Source organism: Bos indicus x Bos taurus, chromosome 16 (genome assembly GCF_003369695.1).
Source record: "Bos indicus x Bos taurus breed Angus x Brahman F1 hybrid chromosome 16, Bos_hybrid_MaternalHap_v2.0, whole genome shotgun sequence".
In the NCBI taxonomy this organism is placed as follows: Eukaryota; Metazoa; Chordata; class Mammalia; order Artiodactyla; family Bovidae; genus Bos; species Bos indicus x Bos taurus.
This window is the reverse complement of record NC_040091.1, coordinates 27,761,116-27,785,044: the sequence shown is the minus strand read 5'-3', so window position 1 is coordinate 27,785,044 and position 23,929 is coordinate 27,761,116. Positions and strand designations below refer to the sequence as shown.

General features: G+C 40.9%; 2 protein-coding genes across 3 annotated transcripts in view; one reads left to right on the top strand and one right to left on the bottom strand.

Annotated features, from left to right (window-relative positions):
• Positions 1-10,165, top strand: part of LBR (lamin B receptor) — a 28,305-nt gene extending 18,140 nt beyond the window's left edge. For both annotated transcript variants that reach the window (XM_027564582.1, XM_027564583.1), the window contains exons 9-14: positions 35-138; positions 1,059-1,184; positions 4,696-4,864; positions 7,068-7,148; positions 7,251-7,373; positions 8,113-10,165. In XM_027564582.1, the coding sequence (XP_027420383.1) occupies positions 35-138; positions 1,059-1,184; positions 4,696-4,864; positions 7,068-7,148; positions 7,251-7,373; positions 8,113-8,273 (764 nt within the window). In that variant the 3' untranslated portion in view covers positions 8,274-10,165. The remainder of the gene's footprint in view (positions 1-34; positions 139-1,058; positions 1,185-4,695; positions 4,865-7,067; positions 7,149-7,250; positions 7,374-8,112) is intronic.
• Positions 10,166-11,903: 1,738 nt separating this feature from the next.
• Positions 11,904-23,929, bottom strand: part of DNAH14 (dynein axonemal heavy chain 14) — a 376,162-nt gene continuing 364,136 nt past the window's right edge. Inside the window, exons 81-85 of the mRNA XM_027564099.1 lie at positions 23,782-23,894; positions 19,180-19,319; positions 16,195-16,358; positions 12,528-12,674; positions 11,904-12,134 (exon numbers count right to left, since the gene is read on the bottom strand). Of these exons, the coding sequence (XP_027419900.1) occupies positions 11,919-12,134; positions 12,528-12,674; positions 16,195-16,358; positions 19,180-19,319; positions 23,782-23,894 (780 nt within the window). The 3' untranslated portion in view covers positions 11,904-11,918. The remainder of the gene's footprint in view (positions 12,135-12,527; positions 12,675-16,194; positions 16,359-19,179; positions 19,320-23,781; positions 23,895-23,929) is intronic.

Below are 23,929 nucleotides of genomic sequence, written 5' to 3'. Positions count from 1 at the left end.
AATCCCGTTTGGATAAAAACTTTTCCCTTCTTAGGAAATGCCATCTATGATTTCTTCATTGGCCGGGAGTTAAACCCTCGGATTGGTACTTTTGATCTCAAGTACTTTTGTGAATTGCGTCCCGGATTGATTGGATGGGTATGTCTTTTTTTTTTTTTTTAATTTCAGTTCAGTAGTACAAATTAGTCTTGCATTTAGAAAGAAATGTAGACAGTTTTGAAGTGAGCTTATAGGTGGTATGTTTTTAGGAATAATTATAAATTTCCATAAATTTGTCTACTTCAAATATTTTCTTACTTTAAATATAGTCCAAGGGTTAAGATGTTGTGTTATAGGTTATAAGTTATAGGTTATAGGTTAAAAGAGTTTGTATTATTTTGACTATATCAGTTTGTGTTTATGTAAGAAAATAATAGTGTAGATGAATTTATGAAGAAAAAATATATTTTCTTCCTTTAAAAAAAATGTACTTTTACCTTATTTTAGACTTGTATGAAAGTTGCAAAAGTAAGAGTTCCTTCACATCACTTTCCCCAATGTTGGTGTCTGACAGAGCCATAATATAGTTATCAAGAATAGCAGTTAAAAAAGAGAGAGAAAAAAAAAAGAATGACAGATTCACCTTTTATAGTAGTTTTAATTAAACCCGTAGACCTTATTCAGGTTTTCACTGTTTTTCCACTGTTGGCCTTTTCCTGTTGCAGGACTCTCTTCAGGGCCTGACTGTGCACTTGTTTGTTATTTGGTGTCCTCTAGTCTGCAGCGGTTGCTTAGTCGTTCTTTGTCTCTCATGACTTTGACACTTCTGAAGAATACTCGGTTATTTTGTACGAGGGCCCCTAGATGTGGGTTAGTCCAGCATTTTCTCATGATTGGAGTAGGTTGTGTGTCTTTGGCAAGACTCCCACAGAATAAGTGTCCACCTCAGTACATCTTATCAAGGGATTGATGTGTCTCATCACTGATGATGACTTCTCAGTGAGGTGTGTCTGCAGCTTTCTCGGCTGGGAAATTACCACCTTTCTCTCTGGAAACTGTACCTGCCCCTTTTGTTTTAGGTGGTCATTAACCTTGTGATGCTTTTGGCTGAGATGAAGGAACAGAATCGCGCTGTTCCATCATTAGCAATGATTTTGGTCAACAGTTTCCAGCTCCTGTACGTGGTAGATGCTCTCTGGAATGAGGTAAGTAATTTTTAAGAGCCTTGGAGTCAGATGGCATTGGGTGTGGGTGAGTGACTTTTCTCCTCCAAGCCTCAGATTCTTACACACAAGGTGAGGAGAACCTAACCTGCCTCCACGGCTTATGAAGATTAAATGAAACGTGGGTCCACGTGACACAGTGAGCTGACACACGGAGAGCGCTAACAGGTGGTAGGTGTCCGTGCGTGTCAGCTGCTCTGTCAGCCGCTAGATATTTAAGATCTGTGAATCTTGAATTAGTGGGTGTGACCGATTCATATAAATAAAACTTCTTTTCTTAGTGATTCTAATGGATGAAAATGGATGGATCAAATACTATCATTGAATTCACTTCAGTTCAGTCGCTCAGTCGTGTCTGACTCTTCATGACCCCATGAACCGCAGCACACCAGGCCTCCCTGTCCATCACCAACTCCTGGAGTTCACCCAAACTCATGTCCATTGAGTCGGTGATGCCATCCAGCCATCTCATCCTCTGTCATCCCCTTCTCTTGCCCCCAATCCCTCCCAGCATCAGAGTCTTTTCCAATGAGTCAACTCTTCGCATGAGGTGGCCAAAGTACTGGAGTTTCAGCTTTAGCATCATTCCTTCTAAAGAACACCCAGGACTGATCTCCTTTAGGATGGACTGGTTGGATCTCTTTGCAGTCCAAGGGACTCTCAAGAGTCTTCTCCAACACCACAGTTCAAAAGCATCAATTCTTCGGCACTCAGTTTTCTTCACAGTCCAACTCTCATGTCCATACATGACCACAGGAAAAATCATAGCCTTGACTAAACAGACCTTTGTTGACAAAGTAATGTCTCTTCTTTTTAATATGCTGTCTAGGTTGGTCATAACTTTCCTTCCAAGGAGTAAGCGTCATTGAATTAGGATAGTGTTTTTTGGATTATCAAGGAGCAGCTAGTTCTTAAATACTGGGGGAGTTGTTTTATTGTTGGTGTTTCAGAATACAAAGAATAACTTTAATCAGATGGATATAAAATCAGAAATCATGGTACACCGAGGAAACCAGTTTAAATGACACTGATCTCTTAATGTGGCTTTTCTCATACATTGATGCAGGATCAATTCTTTCTGCTACTTGAAGACTGGCAATGTTTGCTAGTCTCTGTCTCATCTAAATATATTACTCTTGAAAATATATTACTCTTGAAAACAGTATCTTCTTTGGGTCTGTTCTACAACTGTTTTATCATTTACTATTATCTTTGTAATCATTTCCTCCAAATTCTAAATTAAGTTTTCTTTCAATTTTAAAAACAAAATTGATGGTCCTACATCATGATATTCCAAAGCAAGTGTTCATGGCACCTTGTTGACATTTTGAGAGAAAGTCCTTCTTTAAGATGTTTTTGAAAAATTGTATTATTTGGTTATACTCAGTCAAGGCGACTTTGAGAACTTGATATTGATATGTTGATAATCTTCCTTTTCTTTGGGAGGAGATTAGGACCTCTTGGAGGTAAGCAGATCTTGAGTACAGGTAGCCACATTTGGACTCTTACTGAGCTCCTACCACTAAATGCGGACCTGGGCTCAGCCTGGGAAACTGCAAAGATATTGGGAGCATCTGATACAGAGTCCTCTGAAAATTCCAAAATTCTCAGCCATGTTTAATACTCAAAATTAAACATGTTTCTGAAGTTAAAAAAAACACCAGCTCTTATAAATGCACTTCATCTTGCCAGTTGGAGGTCTTTCTTTGATTATGTAATAAATAGATGCTCAGAAGATGGTAGGATATGTTTTACAAGCCAGATGATACTTCCTCTGTTGTTTTATCCCCTCAGAGATTATTTTTTTTAATTCCTATCTGATGGTGAGTAATTCTTCCTTCGAGTTTTCTGTCTTGTCATGGAGGTCACTTTTTAAGTGACTTAGAAATTCATATTTTCCAGAGATTGAAACAAACGTTGACTTCTGTTAATTAACAAAAAATGATTGTGTCTTAAGGCAAAACTCTTGTGGCAGTTTTTTACCCAGGGTAGCGGATTAAAGTTGGGAAGTTATTTTTTAAATAAGTCATCACTGTCTCAGCCAGATTATAGTTAGCCTCTTGAAGAAGAAACTTGATTTTGTGGTTTTCTTTAGTATCTGGCACGCTGCTGTTTAGTTAGCGGATGCTTAATAATTTTCTTATTTGATTGAGTGATAGAAATTCCTCTGCGTGTTAATGTGGCACACCTTGAGAAATGGAGACTATGAACTTAAATGTGAATGACCCTTCCTCTGAGCCTCTGCTTCTGTCCTGCAGCCCTCTGAGTCCCTGGGAACTGGGTGGGGTTGGGGGTCCTCCCCGCCCCTCCTGGCACCAGGTGTTGGTATCTTGTCACTTCCTCTGCCCACTCCCATGTGCCCCTGTCGTCATCCCTCGTGTGCTATCTTGGCTGCTCCCCAGTGCAAAAGAATAGGCGTGTTGACTAGAGGGTGACCCAACAGGCCCGGAAATTGTAACATCCATTTTTCTGTTCTGTGGTCTTTTGTTTGCTTTCTGGGGAGGGGGGAATACATTTTGGAGATCTCACTCTTTTTCTTTAACCTAAAACATTGATTCTTTAATAGAGATTATACTCGCCAATTTTTCTGGTCAGTGTTGAGTACTAGAGTCTGAGGCAGGTTAGGGATGCCCTGAGACAGGGCCGTCTCCACTTCCAGGGCCTGCAGGTTTCTGGCTCGTGCCAGCCAGATCCACAAGAGAGTGCATTCAGGCCCTGGTTTACCCTGAGCAGTGAAGCAGGCAGTTTCCCATGATGCCGAGTAGTGTGGACAAGCTACCTGAAAAGCTAGATTATGCTCAGAAGTTAGGTTCGGAAGCCTGGAGTGCTGCAGTCTATGGAGTCACAAAGAGTTGGACACAGCTTAGTGACTGAACAACATTAGCTAGGTCAGCGCACCTGTACTCGGTGCTGGGGTGGAAACCGGTGCTCCCCGCATCTTCCAGTCGAGTAGAGAGGGCCGCTGAGTTACAGGACAGTCAGTTGGCTTCAGCGAGTGGTGGGTTGAGGAAGGCAGTACAGGCCAGGCTTCAGCTGCAGTTGGGGGAGGGTGTTCCAGGCAGAGGCGGGGAGGCAGAAGAGGCATTGGGAGCTCTGTGGTTCAGGATCGTGGAGGGAGTGGCTAGAGTGACAGAGGATGAAGCAGAATGACTCAGTGTGATACCTGTGCCAAGGGAGACAGATCCCCACTCCTGCCTTTAAACATTTTAGGTTGCTGTACTGTCTCATCTTAGAGGATGAGATGGCTGGACGGCATCACTGATGCAATGAATATGAACTTGGGCAAACTCCGGGAGATGGTGAAGAAGCCTGGTGTGCTGTAGTCCATGGGGTCACAAAGAGTGGGACACGACTGGGTGACTGAACAACAACCACCTTCCTTTAGCTTTTTGTAAATTTGACTGTAAATTAGTACTTTATTTGAATACTTTAAACATAGAAGCTTTTCTCCCTAAACTTTAAAACATTTTTTTCCCTTCTCTGTACCCATTAGGAAGCATTATTGACAACCATGGACATTATCCATGATGGATTTGGATACATGCTGGCTTTTGGAGATTTGGTGTGGGTTCCATTTATCTACAGCTTTCAGGCCTTTTATTTAGTCAGTCATCCAAATGAACTGTCTTGGCCAATGGCTTCTCTAATCATTGCTCTGAAACGTGAGTATTAATTTCAGTCTCTGTATATTAAATACTGTGTACTGAGTCTGTTGTACTGTGGTATCACATGTTTACAGCGTGCCCTTTTAAATGGCCATGATTAGCTCAAGTATGAAATAATCTGTGATGGATGAGTTAAGTCATAAAAGATTCTTGCATCTTGCAAAGAGAATGGATGCTTCTTCCTTGGGTTCTTCAGTAGTTATTTAAACATCATTTTGAACAAAACACCTGTTTAAAAATTTATTCAGTTCAGTTCAGTCGCTCAGTCGTGTCCGACTTTTTGCGACCCCGTGGACTGCAGCATGCCAGGCCTCCCTGTCCATCACCAACTCCCGGAGTTTACTCAAACTCATGTCCATTGAGTCGGTGATGCCATCAAACCATCTCATCCTCTGTCGTCCCCTTCTCCTCCTGCCCTCAATCTTTCCCAGCATCCGGGTCTTTTCCAATGAGTCAGCTCTTTGCATCAGGTGGCCAAAGTATTGGAGTTTCAGCTTCAACATCAGTCCTTCCAGTGAACACCCAGGACTGATCTCCTTTAGGATGGACTGGTTGGATCTCCTTGCAGTCCAAGGGACTCTCAAGAGTCTTCTCCAACACCACAGTTCAAAAGCATCAATTTTTCGGCGCTCAGCTTCCTTTACAGTCCAATTCTCACATCCATACATGACCACTGGATAAACCATAGCTTTGACTAGATGGACCTTTGTTGGCAAAGTAACATCTCTGCTTTTTAATATGCTGTCTAGGTTGGTCATAATTTTTCTTCCAAGGAGTAAGTGTCTTTTAATTTCATGGCTACAGTCACCATCTGCAGTGATTTTGGAGCCTCCCAAAAATAAAGTCAGCCACTGTTTCTACTGTTTCCCCATCTATTTGCCATGAAATGATAGAACTGGATGGCATGATCTTAGTTTTCTGAATGTTGAGCTTTAAGCCAGCTTTTTCACTCTCCTCTTTCACTTTCATCAAGAGGCTGTTTATTTAAAAATAATACAATTATTGTTAAAAACAATACAATTTTATTGTTTTAGTAATGGTTCACTTTTTTTTGTTGAGAGCCCTCTTTTTCTAGTAGTAACTTGAAAAATAGGAAGATGGTCTTGCCTTCCTAGAGCTTATGCTCTTACAGAAGAAATAACACTCTCAGACACTGGATTGAGGCACAGGAAGAGTCTAGAGGAGGGACTGTTAGAGCAAATATGACAGGAGTTTAAGGTAGAGAGCACGTCTCTCTGGGGAATATCACTGTAAACTTACTGGAGAATGTGGTTTTTGATCTGTTGGGTGAGTGAAAGTGGCATGGGGAGACAGACACACTGGACAGAGGGAACAGCTTGACCAGGGTGGTGGGGAAGAGTGAGGAGTACAGCTTGGCTGATGGTAGCAGGTTGGATTCAGGATGGGCTTTTTCTTTTGTTACACTGGTCGTTAAACACATCCACCAGAGGGAGGGCAGGGAAAGCGAGCACTGAACTTCAAATGTTGCTAGTTTCATTACACTAATATCTATGGTAGAAGAAAAATTCAAGTCTCTGGTTGAAATTAAGATTTAATTTCACTATTGGTTTGGTTAACACATCCCTGTGTGTTATTCAAGACAGGCTATGTCTATTTTACAGTGAAGCTAAAAATGGGGAGTAGAGTTATTTTTTACTACTTTATTGAGGACTGATGATACATAGTCATATGTCAGGGCCTCTTAGTTTTGACGTTTTGAAATTTGAAATAAAGCTACCAGCTTAAGAGGCTTGCAGTGGGATTTGGCATATGTTAATATTTATGTGCATATTGTTCTGGTACAGATTCTGAGCTATAGTTTTATTAATGAAGCATTCATGTTATGGTCCGTAGATATCATAACTAACAGATGAACTCCAGTATTGATTTTATTGTAATGTGGGCTGCAGTAGATTTTATTCATGGGTGCACCATGAATAGTAATGCATATTTGTTAGTTTTGCCTTCAAGGTGTCCCCAGGTAGATGAGGAAAGCTGTAAGATAGTGAGATATCAGGACTGGATCTTCTTTTGTCATCCTGAGATTGAGAGGGTTTGAATTGTTCTTAAGAAATCAGACTCTTCTGTACTTTGGACATTTCCTTGGAACACAGGAATCATTTCTGAATGAAATTACAGATGCTTTAAAATAAAGATTATATGTAAATTGTTAACAAATTAAATTTTAAAAAAATTACAGTATGCGGATTTGTAATCTTCCGATGTGCAAATTCTCAGAAAAATGCATTCCGGAAAAACCCCGCTGATCCAAGGCTTGCACGTAAGTATTGGTTTATATTTATTGTATTTTTGCATTATGTAAAGATTTTATGTATCTGCTTGTCTTAGAATCCTTAAACATGTATTTTTAATTTCTGTATAGATTTAAAAACCATTCATACTTCAACGGGAAAAAATCTTCTTGTTTCTGGATGGTGGGGTTTTGTTCGCCACCCCAATTACTTGGGTGATCTCATCATGGCCCTGGCGTGGTCCCTCCCATGCGGTAAGCATTCAGGAAGAGAGCTGATGGGACTCTTTCCCAGGCCGCCCACACATGTCTGTCCTCTGTGGGTCTGGGTGTTGTTTCTGTTAGAGGTTGGGGTTTCTCGTTCCCCGACGGAGTGCTGTGTTCTGCTTCCAGCACCTCATTCATCCTGTGTCTGAGGGGAATTAGGAATTCACAGAGCATGAAGTTTTACTCTAAAATCCTGCAAGCAAAACTTTGTTTTCAACTGTGTCTGGTAGCTTTTTTCCTAAGCGGACTATGTAGGAATTAATTAACCTTTTATTCATGACTCGCTGTACATGGATTCTGAAAAAATTTGGTTCTTAAGAAAAGGCACACATGGCTTTGTGTGTGTCCGGGTCAGCCCACACCCTGCAGTGCTGTCTGCCCTGCTCTGCCTGCCCCACAGTGATGGCTAGCAGTTCTCACCCTGAGCACCAGAGGGGAGGAAATGGAGAGATTTGCTTTAATTAGAAGGGCAGATGTTCTGATTATGAAGGATTGTTAGGATGGATTAATCACTCTTCTTTGAATAGCTTTTAATTCAAATACTAACTCCTGCCACACAGCAGTGGGATTTTATGAACTGGTTTAGTTGTTTCCCCCATTATGGAGAAAATGGAGTAATGGGACGCCCCAGTTTTAGGCTATTTGGGGAAGCGCAGGAAACAATGTTGTGTAGTTGTGTAGTGAAAAATAAAAATACTAGGTAATACTGTTTACTTTTGTTCCCCAGGTTTCAATCACATTCTGCCGTATTTCTACGTGATTTATTTCACCATCTTGCTGGTGCACCGGGAAGCCCGCGACGAGCACCACTGTAGGAAGAAGTATGGCCTGGCGTGGGAGAAGTACTGCCAGCGAGTCCCCTACCGCATAGTCCCCTACATCTACTGATTCTGCTCTGGGCGCCCTCTAAATGCTCCTGCAGTTCTATCTTCCGTTTGCAAAAAAAAAGAAAAAAAAGAAAAAAAAAAAATGAACCTTCTTTCATTGCACTGACAGAATCTGTATATTTCTTTTTCAGGCAGGACTAGAGATAGAGCCAAATAGTAAGTCTTTTCCTGTAGCCATGTTTTTTGAATCATAACAATTAACATAAGGAAAATATAAATAGAATTTGCACTTAGGAAATTTTTAATCTTTAAAAATCTGAGAACAAAAAACAGTCTTATAAATGCACTGAATACTGATGTTCAGGATTTTTGATTACCTTTCAAATTTTGATTCTTTTGTCCAGTTGGTTTGGTTTTTGTCTTAAATAAAAACACTGTTACATTTTAAAGTTCACTTATGTTTTCTTGCATTAAGGGTATAGAATTTTCATTTGTTTCCCTTTAAATTAAATCATTTTCTAGTTATGTGATTTGAAAGTAAAAACCGACTGTCTGTTCAATGCTGTATGGGAAGGGGAGTAACCGATAGTGGACACTGTTTAGTGAAGACCATTAGTAGTGGTTTGCTTAACCTCAGCTTCTAAAACTGCATTTGAAACTGTAAATACATAGCTTTTATGTAATATATGGTGACTTCAGGTTTTTCTGTATAGTATTTTGAATGTGAAATAATTTTCAGAACTAAGTATTGGGTTGGCCAGAATATTCATTTGGGTTTTTCCATAAAAAACCTGAACGAACTTTTTATCCAACCCAATATCTTTTAAACAAACATTTGCAGTATTTTGATTAAGTTTTGTAAAGTAATACATGTGAATTAAACATTTTGAAACAAGGAGAATTCACTTAATATTGTATGAAAGACGCTATTAAAACATAGGAAGGGTATTTTTCCCTAATCCAAAGTTTATGAATTTGGCTTTGCTACCTCAACTGCAGGTGTTTGTTTGCCTTTATAAACTGTTGCAAATAGAAAAGTAGAATAAATATATATTTTTGGAGTAACATCACTATTTAAACCTTTTTACACAGATTGGTGTTTAAAAATTTGCCATTTCCAGAAAGGCAAATATTTTTATATGTTTTTGACTTTTTTAATTAACTGTGTTTTTGCTACTGTTAGTTCATGCACTATATACTGCATTTTGCATATCCTTTATATTTACAGAACTCTACTCCCTGTTAAGGAGTGTTGTGTTCATCTTTTGAAATCTATTTGTCTAAAAGCAATTTAAGGGAATAGTTTAAAATCATTATTTTTTAGTTTAACAGATGTGCATAAGGTAGCTTTAGCCATTAAATTCTACTTAAGTTGATATAGTCTCATTGTTAATTGTCCTATAATGGAACAGCAGCAAATTCACTGAGCTTTCATATTCAGAGTTAAATTGTTCTCAGTATCTTAAACATAGGCAAACCTAATAAATATAGTCTGTATGTTGGGGTTTTCAATTATACATTTTATATATGAGCCATTTAGATATGCAGCGTTTATTCTGTGCTGCAGTTTGAAGTGTATATAACTGTGCTTGTGTTGATGTGATCATGAAGTTGGTTTGCTCAAGTGTTCCACATCCTGTAATCTTTAAATGTGGTTTTGGTGAAATTGTCAGTGTTTATTAGTACTGATGTATGCAAGCAGTTTTTTAATGCTTTTTTTCTGGCATCAGAAAATGTTGTCCCAGCTTGTTCTATACTAGATTCACCAATGAAGCATTAGGGGAGGAAGAAGGACCATTAATTGTTTTCTTGGTAATGAAAAAAGCGGTGTTACCAACACAGTGCTACAATTTGTTTTTAATTTGTTTTTGACATTTTTTTTTGACAAGTTTTATAATGAAGTTTTAAGTTGGAAATAAAGTTGAAAATAAAGATGTTGCTTTGACCACTTCAGAATATCTCTCTTTTTTTCCGCCTGTAACTCTGGGATCGTTGGGACCAAAACAGGAATCCTTAGATCCCCACCCAACCCCTGGTTTATTCCAGGATCCTTTGGGTCCCTCCTGGACCACGAGAAATCCAAAAGGTAGACTGAGACCCCTGGCAAACTGCAGTTTGCATCAAGGTTCTCAGACATCAGAGCTTGAAAAGGGTTAGTGGAGGATCTCAACCTGCAGATGGTGATCATAGATTTAGTATTTATTCTTTGAGAAAATAGAGGAATGATCAAAAGTGTCATAGACTCAGTAATACTTTCAGATGAATTTGTATTAATTACAAATGCACCCAAGTGCATTTGAAAGCCAGTACATGTATGTGAGAGACATTTGTGTGTCAGTGAGATCAGACACCATTTCTTTATCTCTCTTCTCAGTGTGAAATGACTTTGCAGAAGGTAGGTGTGTCAGAATACACTCCAAAACCAAGTAAGTTAAAAATATCACATCATGTGATTCTTGGTCTTATTTTTGTACTCTTTGAGGAAAAGAGTTTGCTTATTGGTGGTTTCTATAACTCATGGACTGTTTTATTTTAGCAAATCATGGATAATTCCTAAAACTATTTTAATGAATTCACTGGACCAAATAAGACCTCACCTTGTTTCTGTTGTTAAAATCCTATATTTTGTCATTTTCTTATTGATTCTTGAATGACGGGGGCTAGGTCTTTATAATTATTTTCTGTAGTACTGTATGTAATTAGATTCTCAATGTATATGTTTTTGATAATGTGACTTTCAGTGTAGTTTCCTAGACACAAAAGTGAGTAGATGTTAATATTTTGTTCATGGCTATTAGAGTCTAGTTCTGGTGTGAGCCCTCTCTACAACCTCTTCTCCCCCTTATTACAGACAGAAGGGATTGTTTGATCTTCATTTGTGGAAACATGGGATTTGTTTTCTGCCAGTGGGCCCACTGCTGAGGTAATGTGACAACGAACATGGCTTTGAATCCAAGCCCTACTTCTGGCAGTGTGAGCTTGGGCAACTCAAGCTCTAGGAGCACCGCTTTCTTCATGTATGAAGATTGATATACCACATGCTATATAGGTGGCCTGAAGGCATAGGAATTTTTATGAGTGTTCAGCATAGTTGGTGCTCAATAATAAAAACCTACCTACAGAAACACATTTTGACATGCAATTTTCACATTTTTCATCCAGTTTTGACACTGAATTCTCAGTGTTGGTTTTTCAGTGGAAAGAGAAAATCTGGTGAAATCAGTACAAGATCATTTCTTTAAGGGAAGACTTTTTGTCTCAGAAGTCTGCAGTCAGGCCAACAGTGTCATGTTCTGTGTTCTCAGAGCCACCTGGGAAAGTATTCCAAAGAACTACTCTTCACGTACATATTTTATTGTACATAATTGCAGAAATCACTCTAAAGTCAAAAATTCCCTAAGAATTAGATGCCCTAATGCCATGCTAGTTGCCGTGGCTTTCCCTTTCAGAAAAGTCAGACCTTCTGCTTTCTGGGGGCATGTTCTCTCCCCTAGAGGAGAGCCCACCCACAGGGACATTGCTTAGAATGGAAGCAGCTGGGAGCTTCCCCTACATGTTCAAGTTTTCACGTACAAATGGAAGAGATGGCGCTGTCCAATCTGCCGTGATCACACAGATTTTTTTCATGAAGGATATTGACTACATGTGAATGTCTTGAAGCATGTAACTGGTTAGAGTCAACAATTATATGGTTTGTTAAGGAAGTTTATTTTTCATTCTCCTCACACAGCAGTGCAACCTGCATTGTGATCCAGTGACTAGGAGGTTTCTTTGTGGATAAGTACACAGATGTTAAAAAGTTTGAGGATAAACCAGCAGCTGTCAAAATACTCGACCTCTCAGGTGTCTGGTAAACCGGGCATTCAAAAGTATAGAGTTCTGGCTCTGTCTGCTTAGACACAGTTGATCTTTCAGTAGAAATCTAAAAAATAAATAAATACTCAAATTACACAGTTCAAGTAAGCCAGCGGCTCACATTTCTTTTATACTAGGTTTGGGGAGTTTGTTATAAATTGAATACATTTAACTTTAGGTGATTATTCAGTTATGTAAATGCATATAGAATTATACCTGATTTTTTAGAGTCACTAGTATAGCTTTATAGTACCTATTCTTGAGAAATCACACTGGATGTTTGTACAGCATCTATTTTAGGTTTTAGGAGTATTTGGGGCTATTTTACATGCTTGTAGTCTGAAGTATATTGGCGAATCTCCCTAGTGAAATCATAAGGATGGGAAGTAGAAGGAATGGTTGGTACTACTGAGGGAAAGCTCAGTGGTTTAGAACTTTGTGAAAACATCTGGGAGATTACCTTTGTTGGCAAGAAGTATATTTCAGGAAAATCACAACATATCTCACAAGGTAACGAGTCTTCTAGTATTTTTTCTTTGTGATTCCACCTTGCCCCCTCAATGAATAAACCAAAGACGTGAACTCCAACATGTGTGGGGTCTGTTCCCTAAGAACAAAGAGAGGTGGTGTCAGAGGGTCCCAGGTGAGATGTTCCCTTTAATAGAAGCTGCATCTAGAGGACGGTCAGGGAGGAGGCCAAAGAGGAGGTGCACTTCCCTGCCATTGCCCTGTGGGTTCTGAGGTGAGTACTTCACCTTAGAGATACTCATTGCCAGGTTCTAAGGTAAGTACTTCATTCTCTTCCTTCTCTGAGAGCATGAGCAATTTGTAGGTTTTGATCTATATATGATGATCCTGGATTGACAAGTATTTCAAATACAGTAAAACTTCAAATTTCTAGAATTGTAATCCTTAGGTCACTTTTTAAAAAGAGAGCAGAAACAGTGACAAAACAAGTCAACCTTCTAGTAAGATGGCAGAGCAGCAAGACCCTGTGCTCCCTCCTCCTATGGCCACACCATCTTTACAGAGCAAATATCGATGAGAATGATCTGAAGACCAGTAGAAAAGATTTTCTGCAACTCAAGATATAAAGAAGGAACCAAAATGAGACAGGTAAGAGGGGCAGAAATGCAGTATTTACTGAAGACCTATACCTGAGGTAGGCAGACCCCAAATAGGATAATCACAATTGCAGAGGTTCTCCTCTATAAGGAGCAAGTGGTCTGAGTGTACATGGAACTTTCTCCAGGATAGATCACACGCTGAGCCATAAAAACAAGTCTCATTAAATTTAAGAAGATTGCTGCAATCATATCAAGTTCCCTGCTGCTGCTGCTAAGTCGCTTCAGTCGTGTCCGACTCTGTGCGACCCCATAGACGGCAGGCCACCAGGCTCCCCCATCCCTGGGATTCTCCAGGCAAGAATGCTGGAGTGGGTTGCCATTTCCTTCTCCAATGCAGGAAAGCGAAAAGTCAAAGTGAAGTCGCTCAGTCGAATCCGACTCTTAACGACCCTATGGACTGCAGCCCACCAGGCTCCTCCGTCCATGGGATTTTCCAGGCAAGAGTACTGGATTGGGGTGCCATTGCCTTCCACAATGCTAGGAGACTAGAAATTAATAAGAACAAAACCTGTACAACACAAACATACAGATGCTAAACAATAGGTCACTAAACAACCAATGGGTGACTGAAGAAATCAAAAAGGAAATAAAAAAAAATACCTTAAGAAAATGAAAGTGGAAGCACAATGATCCCAAGTCTACAGGATGCAGCAAAACAGTTCTCAGAGACAAGTTTACACTGATGCAAGCCTACTTTAGGAAACAAGAAAAATCTCAAACAACCTAACCTCACATCTAAAGGAACTAGAAAAAGAACAAACAAAAACTCAAGGTTAGTAGAAGAAAATAAACAATAAAAATCAGAGCAGAAGTAAATAAAATAGAGACTAAAAATAGAGAAAAGATCAATGAAACTGAATCAATGAAGCTGATTCTTTGAAAAGTACCACAAAATCAATAAACCTTTAGCTAGACTCATCAAGAAAAAAATGAGAGAGGGCCCAAATAAAATCAGAAATGAAAGAGAAGTTACAAAAGAGACCACAAAAATGTAAAAGATCATAAGAGATTACCATGAACAACTATATGCCAATAAAATGGACAACCTAGAAGAAATGGATAAATTCCTAGAAATGTACAATCTCCCAAGTTTGAATCAGGAAGAAGTAGAAAATATTAACAGACTGATTACCAGTAATGAAATTGAGTCAGTAATGAAACAGAATCAAAACACTGCCAAAAAACAAAGTCCTGGTTTCCTGGTTGCTGCAAACCAGATGGCTTCACAGGGTGTTAAAGAAGAGTTAACAGCCATCTTTCTCAAACTATTCCAAAAAACTGAAGAGGAAATAATGCTTTGGATCTCGTTTTACCAGGCCAGCAGGTGGGGTTCTTTATCACTAGCGAGTAAGCCAGTCACAAAAGGACAAATACGATATGGTTCCACTAATATGAGGTTCCTACAGTAGTCACATTTTTAGAGATAAAAAGTAGTGTGGTGATTGGGATGGTTGGAATGGGGAGTGTTTAATGGGTATGGGGTTCCAGTTTGAAAAAATGAGAACGTCCTGGAGATGACTGCACAACAGTGTGGGTATACTCAATGTCACTGGACGGTACAGTTACAAGTGCTTAAAATAGTAAATTTTATGTTATGTTTATTTTACCGCAATCAAAAACAGTAAAAACAAAAAAAGTAATAGAATAAAAATTCAATTAAAAAAAAAAGGAAAAATGAGGAATGATTTGTTCTACTGCTGCTGCTGCTGCTAAGTTGCTTCAGTCGTGTCCGACTCTGTGTGACCCCATTGACGGCAGCCCATCAGGCTCTGCCATCCCTGGGATTCTCCAGGCAAGAATGCTGGAGTGGGTTGCCATTTCCTTCTCCAATGCGTGAAAGTGAAAAGTGAAAGTGAAGTCACTCAGTCGTGTCCGACTCTTTCCAACCCCATGGACTGCAGTCTACCAGGCTCCTCTGTCCATGGGATTTTCCAGGCAAGAGTACTGGAGTGGGGTGCCATTGCCTTCTCAGGATTTTCTCTACTAAGTCTCCATATATAACTTAAAACTTCTTGACCTGTGTGGTGTTGGTCCTGGAATAGAAAATAGATTGCTAAAACAGACTATATTTTAGTAAACCACAAGAGTGGCCCTCAAACCAGTGGGACAATGGCGGGAGCGTGATGGGGTTAGGGTTGGCCTCGAGCACCTAGCTGTCAGCACTCACATGCCCAGATAAACTTCGTCCAGCATAATCAGCACGTTTGCTGAGTGCCCTGAGTTTCATGGCAGGCTGGGTGGGGGCTTCTCCTTGAAAGTGGCTGAACTCTGGAGTGAGTGGGTTGCTGGATGGCAGGCAGTTCAGCTGAGCCACACTCAGGAGAGATCTGCCCTATTTGTTTGAAATATTACTTTTGGGGGCTTCCAGTGGTTAAGACTTTGCCTTCTAATGCTGGGGGTCTGAGTTCGATCCCTGCTCAGGGAGCTAATTTCCCACATGCCTCATGACCAAAAAACAAACAAACAAAACCCCAAAACATAAAACAAAAGCAAAATTATAATTAAAAAAACCATAAAATGGTCCACATCAAAAAATCTTAGAAAGAAATACCGCCTTCAAATCCTGACATAGAGTGTTCAGTCTTCATTTATGTCAGGGAAGAGTTATAAACAGAAGCAATATTGTAATAAATAAAAACTGTAAAAATGGTCCACATTAAAAAAAAATCTTAAGAAAGAAAGAAATGCCATCTTCAAATCCTGATCTAACAACATTCAGTCTTCATTTATGTCAGGGGAGAGTTGTAAAGTTCATTTATTGTATTTATCTGAATCTTATTCATTTAATATATTTCTAGTTCTTCCCAACTCCCTAGAAGCAGAGTGGGAGAGATGGCATTTGATGGCATTTGGGCTTGAAGGGAGACTGCCATGCTCTAGTGCCTAGCCTTGGGCCTGGCACTTGGTAAATGAGGAATGAAGGTTTGTTGATGGAATGATTGATGGATGGATTGAATGAATGAATGATTATCCTTTCCAACCTCTGAAGTATTCCAGTACCTTAAAGGCTCTCCTGACTATGTTGAGTTTCTTCTGGATGATTATGGAGAACTCCTTGTCTTTGACGTCGGTGGTGTCCGAGATCACATGGTGGGTAAAAGTCAGGGCATCTGTAGAGACTCCTTGGGACCGTCCATAGTCTTGAAGCACAGTGATAAGAAAGGCTTTGGAGAAAAACACGCACCAAGTTCCTTGTGAGTCTCAGGGACTCAGGAGCTGTGTCTGTCCCAAAGTTTCCCGTGGGGATTAGCAACACTGATATCTCATGGGAAGGGAAGAGTGGAGAAGAAAGTGTCAGGAAACACCCATGGTGGGTGCGAGACGGGGCGGGATAGGGGGAGAGTATAAATCCAACTGCCTCCCTAAGGACTTGGGGATATTAGTCTGGCAAGTAGCACGAGCTTCCTGGGAAACATGGAGAGCATTTGTAGGCCCAGTGTTCCTTCCATATTCAACATGGGAAGAGAGGGGCTATGGATCCCTGGACCTGATCACTTTTGACCCAGTCTTGGCTGATCAAAGTACCTTATCTTCCTGGCAGCAAACATGGGGCCCACGGGCAAGGCCAAGACCCAAGTGTGTCGAGCCTTTCTCAAGGAACGACATATGAGGACATCCCTGGTGAAAAGTGGCTAAGACTCCGTGCTCTCGAGGCAGGGTGCCTGGGTTAGAGCCCTGGTTGGGGAACTAGATCCCACATGCCACAACCCATATGGACATTAGGAAGAGGAAGGCCCTTTTTCCTCTGGATATGCTAACATTCTTGTGGCCATTTTTTCCCTTGGTTGCATGGAGAAAGCCTATGTGCAGCAGAGAAAAAAAAGAGTCCAAGATATAGCAAAAACAGAACTCAGACATGAGGAAGCAGCCTGAGAGTGACATTCAGCTAGTCACATGTAGTGACATTGACTACCTGAATCCAGCCATGCTTGAAGCCAGGCCCCTTTGGCTTCCTTTCCACTTATATGTGCTTATAACTTGCCCTCTTTTGCTTACACAAGTTTGGATTGCCTTCTGTAGCTTGATACCAAGATACCTAACACAATTCTTAACTGTTCTTCTTGCCACTAGCTCCTTTTCTCTTGTTTAATTCTTGTTCTGCATAAATTGCCAGTTGAGTAACTCCATTCTACTTCTTGATCATGTAACACTGCTGCCTAGAAGCCACTACACCAGTGCACAGAGAGTGAATTTTAGTTTCTTTTGACTGACAGGGCAATTTAAACCCTGTCATACTGGCATGTCTCCTCTACTCTAAATACCCACTTACTGGGCCGGACTCAGTGCCTTTGCTCAGCCTGTAGCCTTAGATAATCTTTCTCAAACTTTCCTACAACTCTTCAATGCCCAAGAGACCATCTCTACAGGCCCAGCCAGAAGTGACCTCTCTCCGTGCCCCTTTCAGAAGGCTAAATGCTCCAGGAGAGGACGATATTTTCTCTGATAAAATGCTATTCGTAGTTTAGTGCAGTGGTTAAACGTGAATTTCCAAGTCAGATAGGCTAAGTTTGAACCTTGGCTCAGTCACTTATTGTGTGATTTTGGACAAATTACAACTTCTCTCTGCCTAGGTATTCTTATCTGAAAATAGGGATAATAATAGTAACAACATCGTAAGATTGTCATGAGAATTGAGTGACTTAATATAGACAAAATCCTGGGCTTCCCTGGTGGCTCAGTGGTAAAGAATCCACCTGCCAATGCAGGGGACACGGGTTCGATCCCTGCTCCAGGAAGATCCCATGTGTCACAAGACAACTAAGCCCATACACCTCAACCACTGAACCTGTGCTCTAGAGCCCAGGCACCGCAACTACTGAGCCCAAGTGTCATGACTACTGAAGTCCAAACGCTCTAGAGCCCATGCTCTGCAACATGAGAAACCGCTGCAATGAGAAGCCCACGTGCCGCCACAAGAGAGCAAACCCTGCTCTCCACAACTAGAGAAAAAGCCCAGGCAGCAACAAAGACCCAGTGCCGCCAAATAAATAAATACAAATTTAAAAATCGTACACACACATACAACCCTTAGAGAGTGCCTGGCACCTGGGTACTAATAAGTACTATATTAGTAAGTACTGCTGCTGCTAAGTCACTTCAGTCGTGTCCAAGGGTGCTAATTGCTGTCCTCTTATTCTGTCCCTACCTGGATAATATCTAATTGGTAAGAAGGAAGCTTCAAGTCTCATCTTAGAAGTTATTTCCATAGTGGCCTTCCCTTTCCTGACCCTTACTTTAGGTCCTCCTGTTTTAGGCTCTAAGAATATTCATCTGTTCTTATATTCATTTAGAAAGACACTCTTTCTTCAAATATTTACTGAGAATTTTTTTGGTGCTTGGAATACAATAGGGAATACAAACGGACCTGGCTCCTGCCTTCGTGGATCTTACAGTCTAGTGCGGACCCTTTACAACTCTCGTTACACCCTGACCATATATTATTGTAACAGGTTCTGGTTGAATAGCTGTCTTTCCTGCTGGACATTTGTACCAAGCTGGTGGGGCCTAGACGCAACAAACATTTATTCATTAATTCTTATTACATGAATAAATGAATGAAATGGCTGAAGCACAGGATCAATCCCTTGGGCAGGTGCCCATCTGCAGGAGTCCACTCTTAAGATGTAGGGACTTCGGGGAGGCGTCTAATGTTGTTGGCTTCTGACCTCATATTAATGACCTAGAGATGAGGAAGTGAGACTCCTGCCAGGGTGAGGATGTGGGTCTACTCTGGTGCTTGAGGAGATGGGGCAAGGGAAGGATGTGGATGGGGAGGGAGGAGAGAGATTGCTCTAGTCCATGCAAGAGGCCCTGGTGCCTGTGTGTGTGTGTGTGTGTGTGTGTGTGTTGGTGGGGGTGGCGAGCAGGGCTATCCTAGGGACCTCTCATCCCAGAAAGGAAGAGGACAGGGAGAGTGCTGGTGGAGGGCTTGGGGACAGACTTGCCTGGATCAGGTATAGGGCTGGTTCAGGTTCTCATGCTCACCTTGTGGAAAGAAGAAAGCTGGGAGCCAATATCTTGCAGGAAATCCTTCAAAGAATTCATGGTTTGGCTCAGTGGGGTATTTGGGGTCTTGGCTAGGTGATGAACTGGAGTGCTTCCAAGCTGTGACAAGTCTCATATACCTATTGGAAGGCAGACCACAGATTGGTGTGGTTAGAGGCATAATAATTGTACATTTTCAGATGATCTCAGCAATTTCTTTAAGCCTCTCCTGGATTCCTCCTTCCCTTTTCATCTCAAAGTCTCCCCCTTCTCTGGACTCTTATCCTATAGTTTAATGAAAACCAGCTATGGCTTTAAAGCTTTTGAGAACACAAAGCCCTGGAAGGCAATTAACAAGTGATGTGGTTATTATAGTAGGAATCTTGACTGGGCTTTGTGGAATCTTGCAGATTGGGTTTGAGCTACTGCCTACTCTAAGAAGATAAACAGTAACATTCACTTATAGTTCAATGGTGAAAGAGACAGTTTGGTATAAACTTTGGAACTAGGTTTTCCGGGTTCAAATCTCAATACTTCCACTTTCTAGCTGTGAAAATTTGGGCAAGTTGCTCCATGTTTTTGTGTCAATTTCCACATCTCTAATGGAGAAGGCAATGGCACCCTACTCCAGTACTCTTGCCTGGAAAACCCCATGGACAGAGGAGCCTGGTGGGCTGTAGTCCATGGGGTTGCTAAGAGTCAGAAACAATTGAGCGATTTCACTTTCACTTTTCGCTTTCATGCATTAGAGAAGGAAATGGCAACCCACTCCAGTACTCTTGCCTGGAAAATCCCATGGATGGAGGAGCCTGGTAGGCTGAAGTCCATGGGGTTGCAAAGAGTAGAACACAACTGAGCGACTTCACTTTCACTTTTCACTTTCATGCCTTGGAGAAGGAAATGGCAATCCACTCCAGTGTTCTTGCCTGGAGAATCCCAGGGACGGGGAGCCTGGTGGGCTGCCGTCTATGGGGTTGCACAGAGTTGGACATGACTGAAGCAACTTAGCAGCAGCAGCAGCCACATCTCTAAAATGAGAATGATAAATAATAGTACCTACTTCCTGTGAGTGTGTGTGCATTCTCAGTCATGTCTGACTCTCTGTGACTCTATGGGCTGTAGGCCACCAGGCTCCTCTGTCTGTGGGATTCTCCAGATAAGAATACTGGAATGGGTTGCCATTTCCTTCTCCAGATCTTTCCAACCCAGGGATGGAACCTGTGTCTCCTGCATCAGCAGGTGGATTCTTTACCACTAAGGTAGAGGAACCAGAGATTAAATTGCCAACATCCGTTGCATCATAGAAAAGCAGAGAGTCCCAGAAAAACATCTACTTCTGCTTTATGACTAACCCAAAGCCTCTGACTTTGTGGATCACAATAAACTGGAAAATTCTTAAAGAGTTGGGAATACCAGACCACCTTACCTGCCTTCTGAGAAATCTGTATGAAATCTGTCAAGAAGCATCTGTATGCAGTTAGAACCAGACATGGAACAACAGACTGGTTCCAACTTGGGAAAGGAGTACGTCAGGTTGTATATTGTCACCCTGCTTATTTAACTTATATGCAGAGTACATCATGTGAAATGTCGGCTGAATGAAGCACAAGCTGGAATCAAGATTGCTGGGAGAAATATCAATAACCTCAGACATGCAGATGACACCACCCTTATGGCAGAAAGTGAGAAAGAACTAAAGAGGGTCTTGATGAAAGTGAAAGTTCAGTTCAGTCACTCAGTCATGTCTGACTCTTTGTGACCCCATGGACTGCAGCACGCCAGGCCTCTCTGTCCATCACCAGCTCCCGGGGTTTACTCAAACTCATGTCCATTTAGTCGGTGATGCCGTCTAACCATCTCATCTTCTGTTGTCCCGTTCTCCTCCCACCTTCAATCTTTCCCAGAATCAGGGTCTTTTCAAATGAATCAGTTCTTCGCATCAGGTAGCCAAAGTATTGGAGTTTCAGCTTCAGCATCAGTCCTTCCAATGAATATTCAGGACTGGTTTCCTTTAGGATGGACTGGCTGGATCTCCTTGCTGTCCAAGGGACTCTCAAGAGTCTTCTCCAACACCACAGTTCAAAAGCATCAATTCTTCAACACTCAGCTTTCTTTATAGTTCAGTTCTCACATCCATACATGACTACTGGAAAAACCATAGCTTTGATTAATGGACCTTTGTCAGCAAAGTAATGTCTCTGCTTTTTAATATGCTGTCTAGGTTGGTCATAGCTTTTCTTCCAAGGAGCAAGTGTCTTTTAATTTCATGGCTGCAGTCACCATCTGCAGTGATTTTGGTGCCCAAAAAAGTAAAGTGTGTCACTGTTTCCACTGTTTCCCCATCTATTTGCCATGAAGTGATGGGACCAGATGCCATGATCTTAGTTTTCTGAATGTTGAGTTTTAAGTCAACTTTTTCATTCTCCTCTTTCACTTTCATCAAGAGGCTCTTTAGTTCTTTCCTTTCTGCCATAAGGGTGGTGTCATCTGTATCTGAGGTTATTGATATTTCTCCCAGCAATCTTGACTCCAGCTTGTATTTCATCCAGTCCAGCATTTCTCATGATGTACTCTGCATATATGTTAAATAAGCAGGGTGACAATATACAGCCTTGACGTACTCCTTTCCCTATTTGGAACCAGTCTGTTGTTCCATGTCCAGTTCTAACTGTTGCTTCTTGACCAGCATCAGATTTCTCTGGAGGCAGGTCGGGTGGTCTGGTATTCCCATCTCTTGAAGAATTTTCCACAGTTTGTTGTGATCCACACAGTCAAAGGGTTTGGCATAGTCAATAAAGCAGAAGTAGATGTTTTTCTGGAACTCTCTTGCTTTTTCGATGATGCAGTGGATGTTGGTAATTTGATCTCTGGTTCCTTGCCTTTTCTAAATCCAGCTTGAACATCTGGAAGTTCAGAATCAGCAAACTAACATGTACTGGAATAGGTGAATTTAATTCAGATGACCATTATATCTACTACTGTGGGAAAGAATCCCTTAGAAAAAATGGAATAGCCATCATAGTCAACAAAAGAGTTCAAAATGCAGTACTTGGATGCAATCTCAAAAATGAAAGAATGATCTCTGTTCACTTCCAAGACAAACAATTCAATATTACAGTAATCCAAGACTATGCCCTGACCAATAATGCTGAAAGAGGAGAGTGAAAAAGTTGGCTTAAAACTCAACATTCAGAAAACTAAGATCATGGCATCTGGTCTCATCACTTCATGGGAAATAGATAGGGAAACAATGGAAACAGTGAGATACTTGATTTTTTTGGGCTCCAAAATCACTGCAGATGGTGACTGCAGCCATGAAATTAAAAGACACTTGCTCCTTGGAAGAAAAGCTATGACCAACCTAGACAGCATATTAAAAAGCAGAGACATTACTTTGCCAACAAATGTCCATCTAGTCAAAACTATGGTTTTTCCAGTAGTCATGTATGGATGTGAGAGTTGGACTATAAAGAAAGCTGAATGCTGAAGAATTGATGCTTTTGAACTGTGGTGATCCAACCAGTCCATCCTAAAGGAAATCAGTCCTGAATATTCATTGGAAGGACGGATGCTGAAGCTGAAACTCCAATATTTTGGCCACCTGATGCAAAGAACTTACTCATTGGAAAAGACCCTGATGCTGGAGGAGAAGAGTATGACAGAGGATGAGATGGTTGGATGGCATCACTGTCTCGATGGACATGTGTCTGAGCAAGCTCTGGGAGTGGGTGATGGACAGGGAGGCCTGGCGTGCTGCAGTCCATGGGGTTGCAAAGAGTAGGACACGACTGAGTGACTGGACTGAACTGAACCGAACCACCTGGGAAGCCCAGCACCCTGTGAGGCACTCCGTAAATGTGAATTCCTGTCATGCCTTTCATATTATTTTGTGCTATATATTAAAATTTTTTAAATTATATGTATTTAGCTTTTATTTCTTTTCACATTTCTTCCTGCTAGTGTCACATGACGCAGTGTAGCGTAACAGAAAGAGGAATGTGTTACGTTCTGTTTCTACATCTGTCTCTTAGTGTAAAGTGACCTTGGAAGGAACTCTCCAGTTCTTAGGCCTCTGCTTCCTCCTCCTAAACTGAATAAAAGAATCCCTCCTTTTGAGGAGAGGGTGGGATGTTTGGAGAAAGTAACGTGGAAACCTATATTACCATATGTAAAATAGATAGCCAATGGGAATTTGCTGTGTGATTCAGGGAACTCAAACTGGGGCTCTGTAACAACCTTGAGGGTTGGGATGGGGAGGGAGATGGGAGGAGGTTCAAGAGGGAGGGGACATATGTATACCTATGGCTGATTCATGTTGATGTTTGGCAGAAACCAACACAATTCTGTAAAGCAATTATCCTTCAATTAAATAAAATTTAAAATAAAAAACCCCAAGCGCTTAAAAAATACTGAAATTAACACATTTGTACCTTAAATAAAATATCATAAAATTTTTTAGATAAAAAAAAAAAGAATACCTCTTTTGTTTAAATTCACATGTTGCAGTGAGAACTCAGAGGTCAAGGATGTGAAATTACATGGTGAAACCATTAAGCTCAAAGTAAAAATGATGCAGAAACGTAGAGCAGCCTTTCTACATACCGATGATGCATTGCAGTATACGCCATTTTGGCCCAGGTGTTAAAGAAGTTCAGCCTCTGGATGAGGTCATTCACCCAGGAACTCAGGGCTTTACTTGACTTGTAGGCATATTTCTGTTGGGATTGAGAAACAGGCACATCATTTTTGT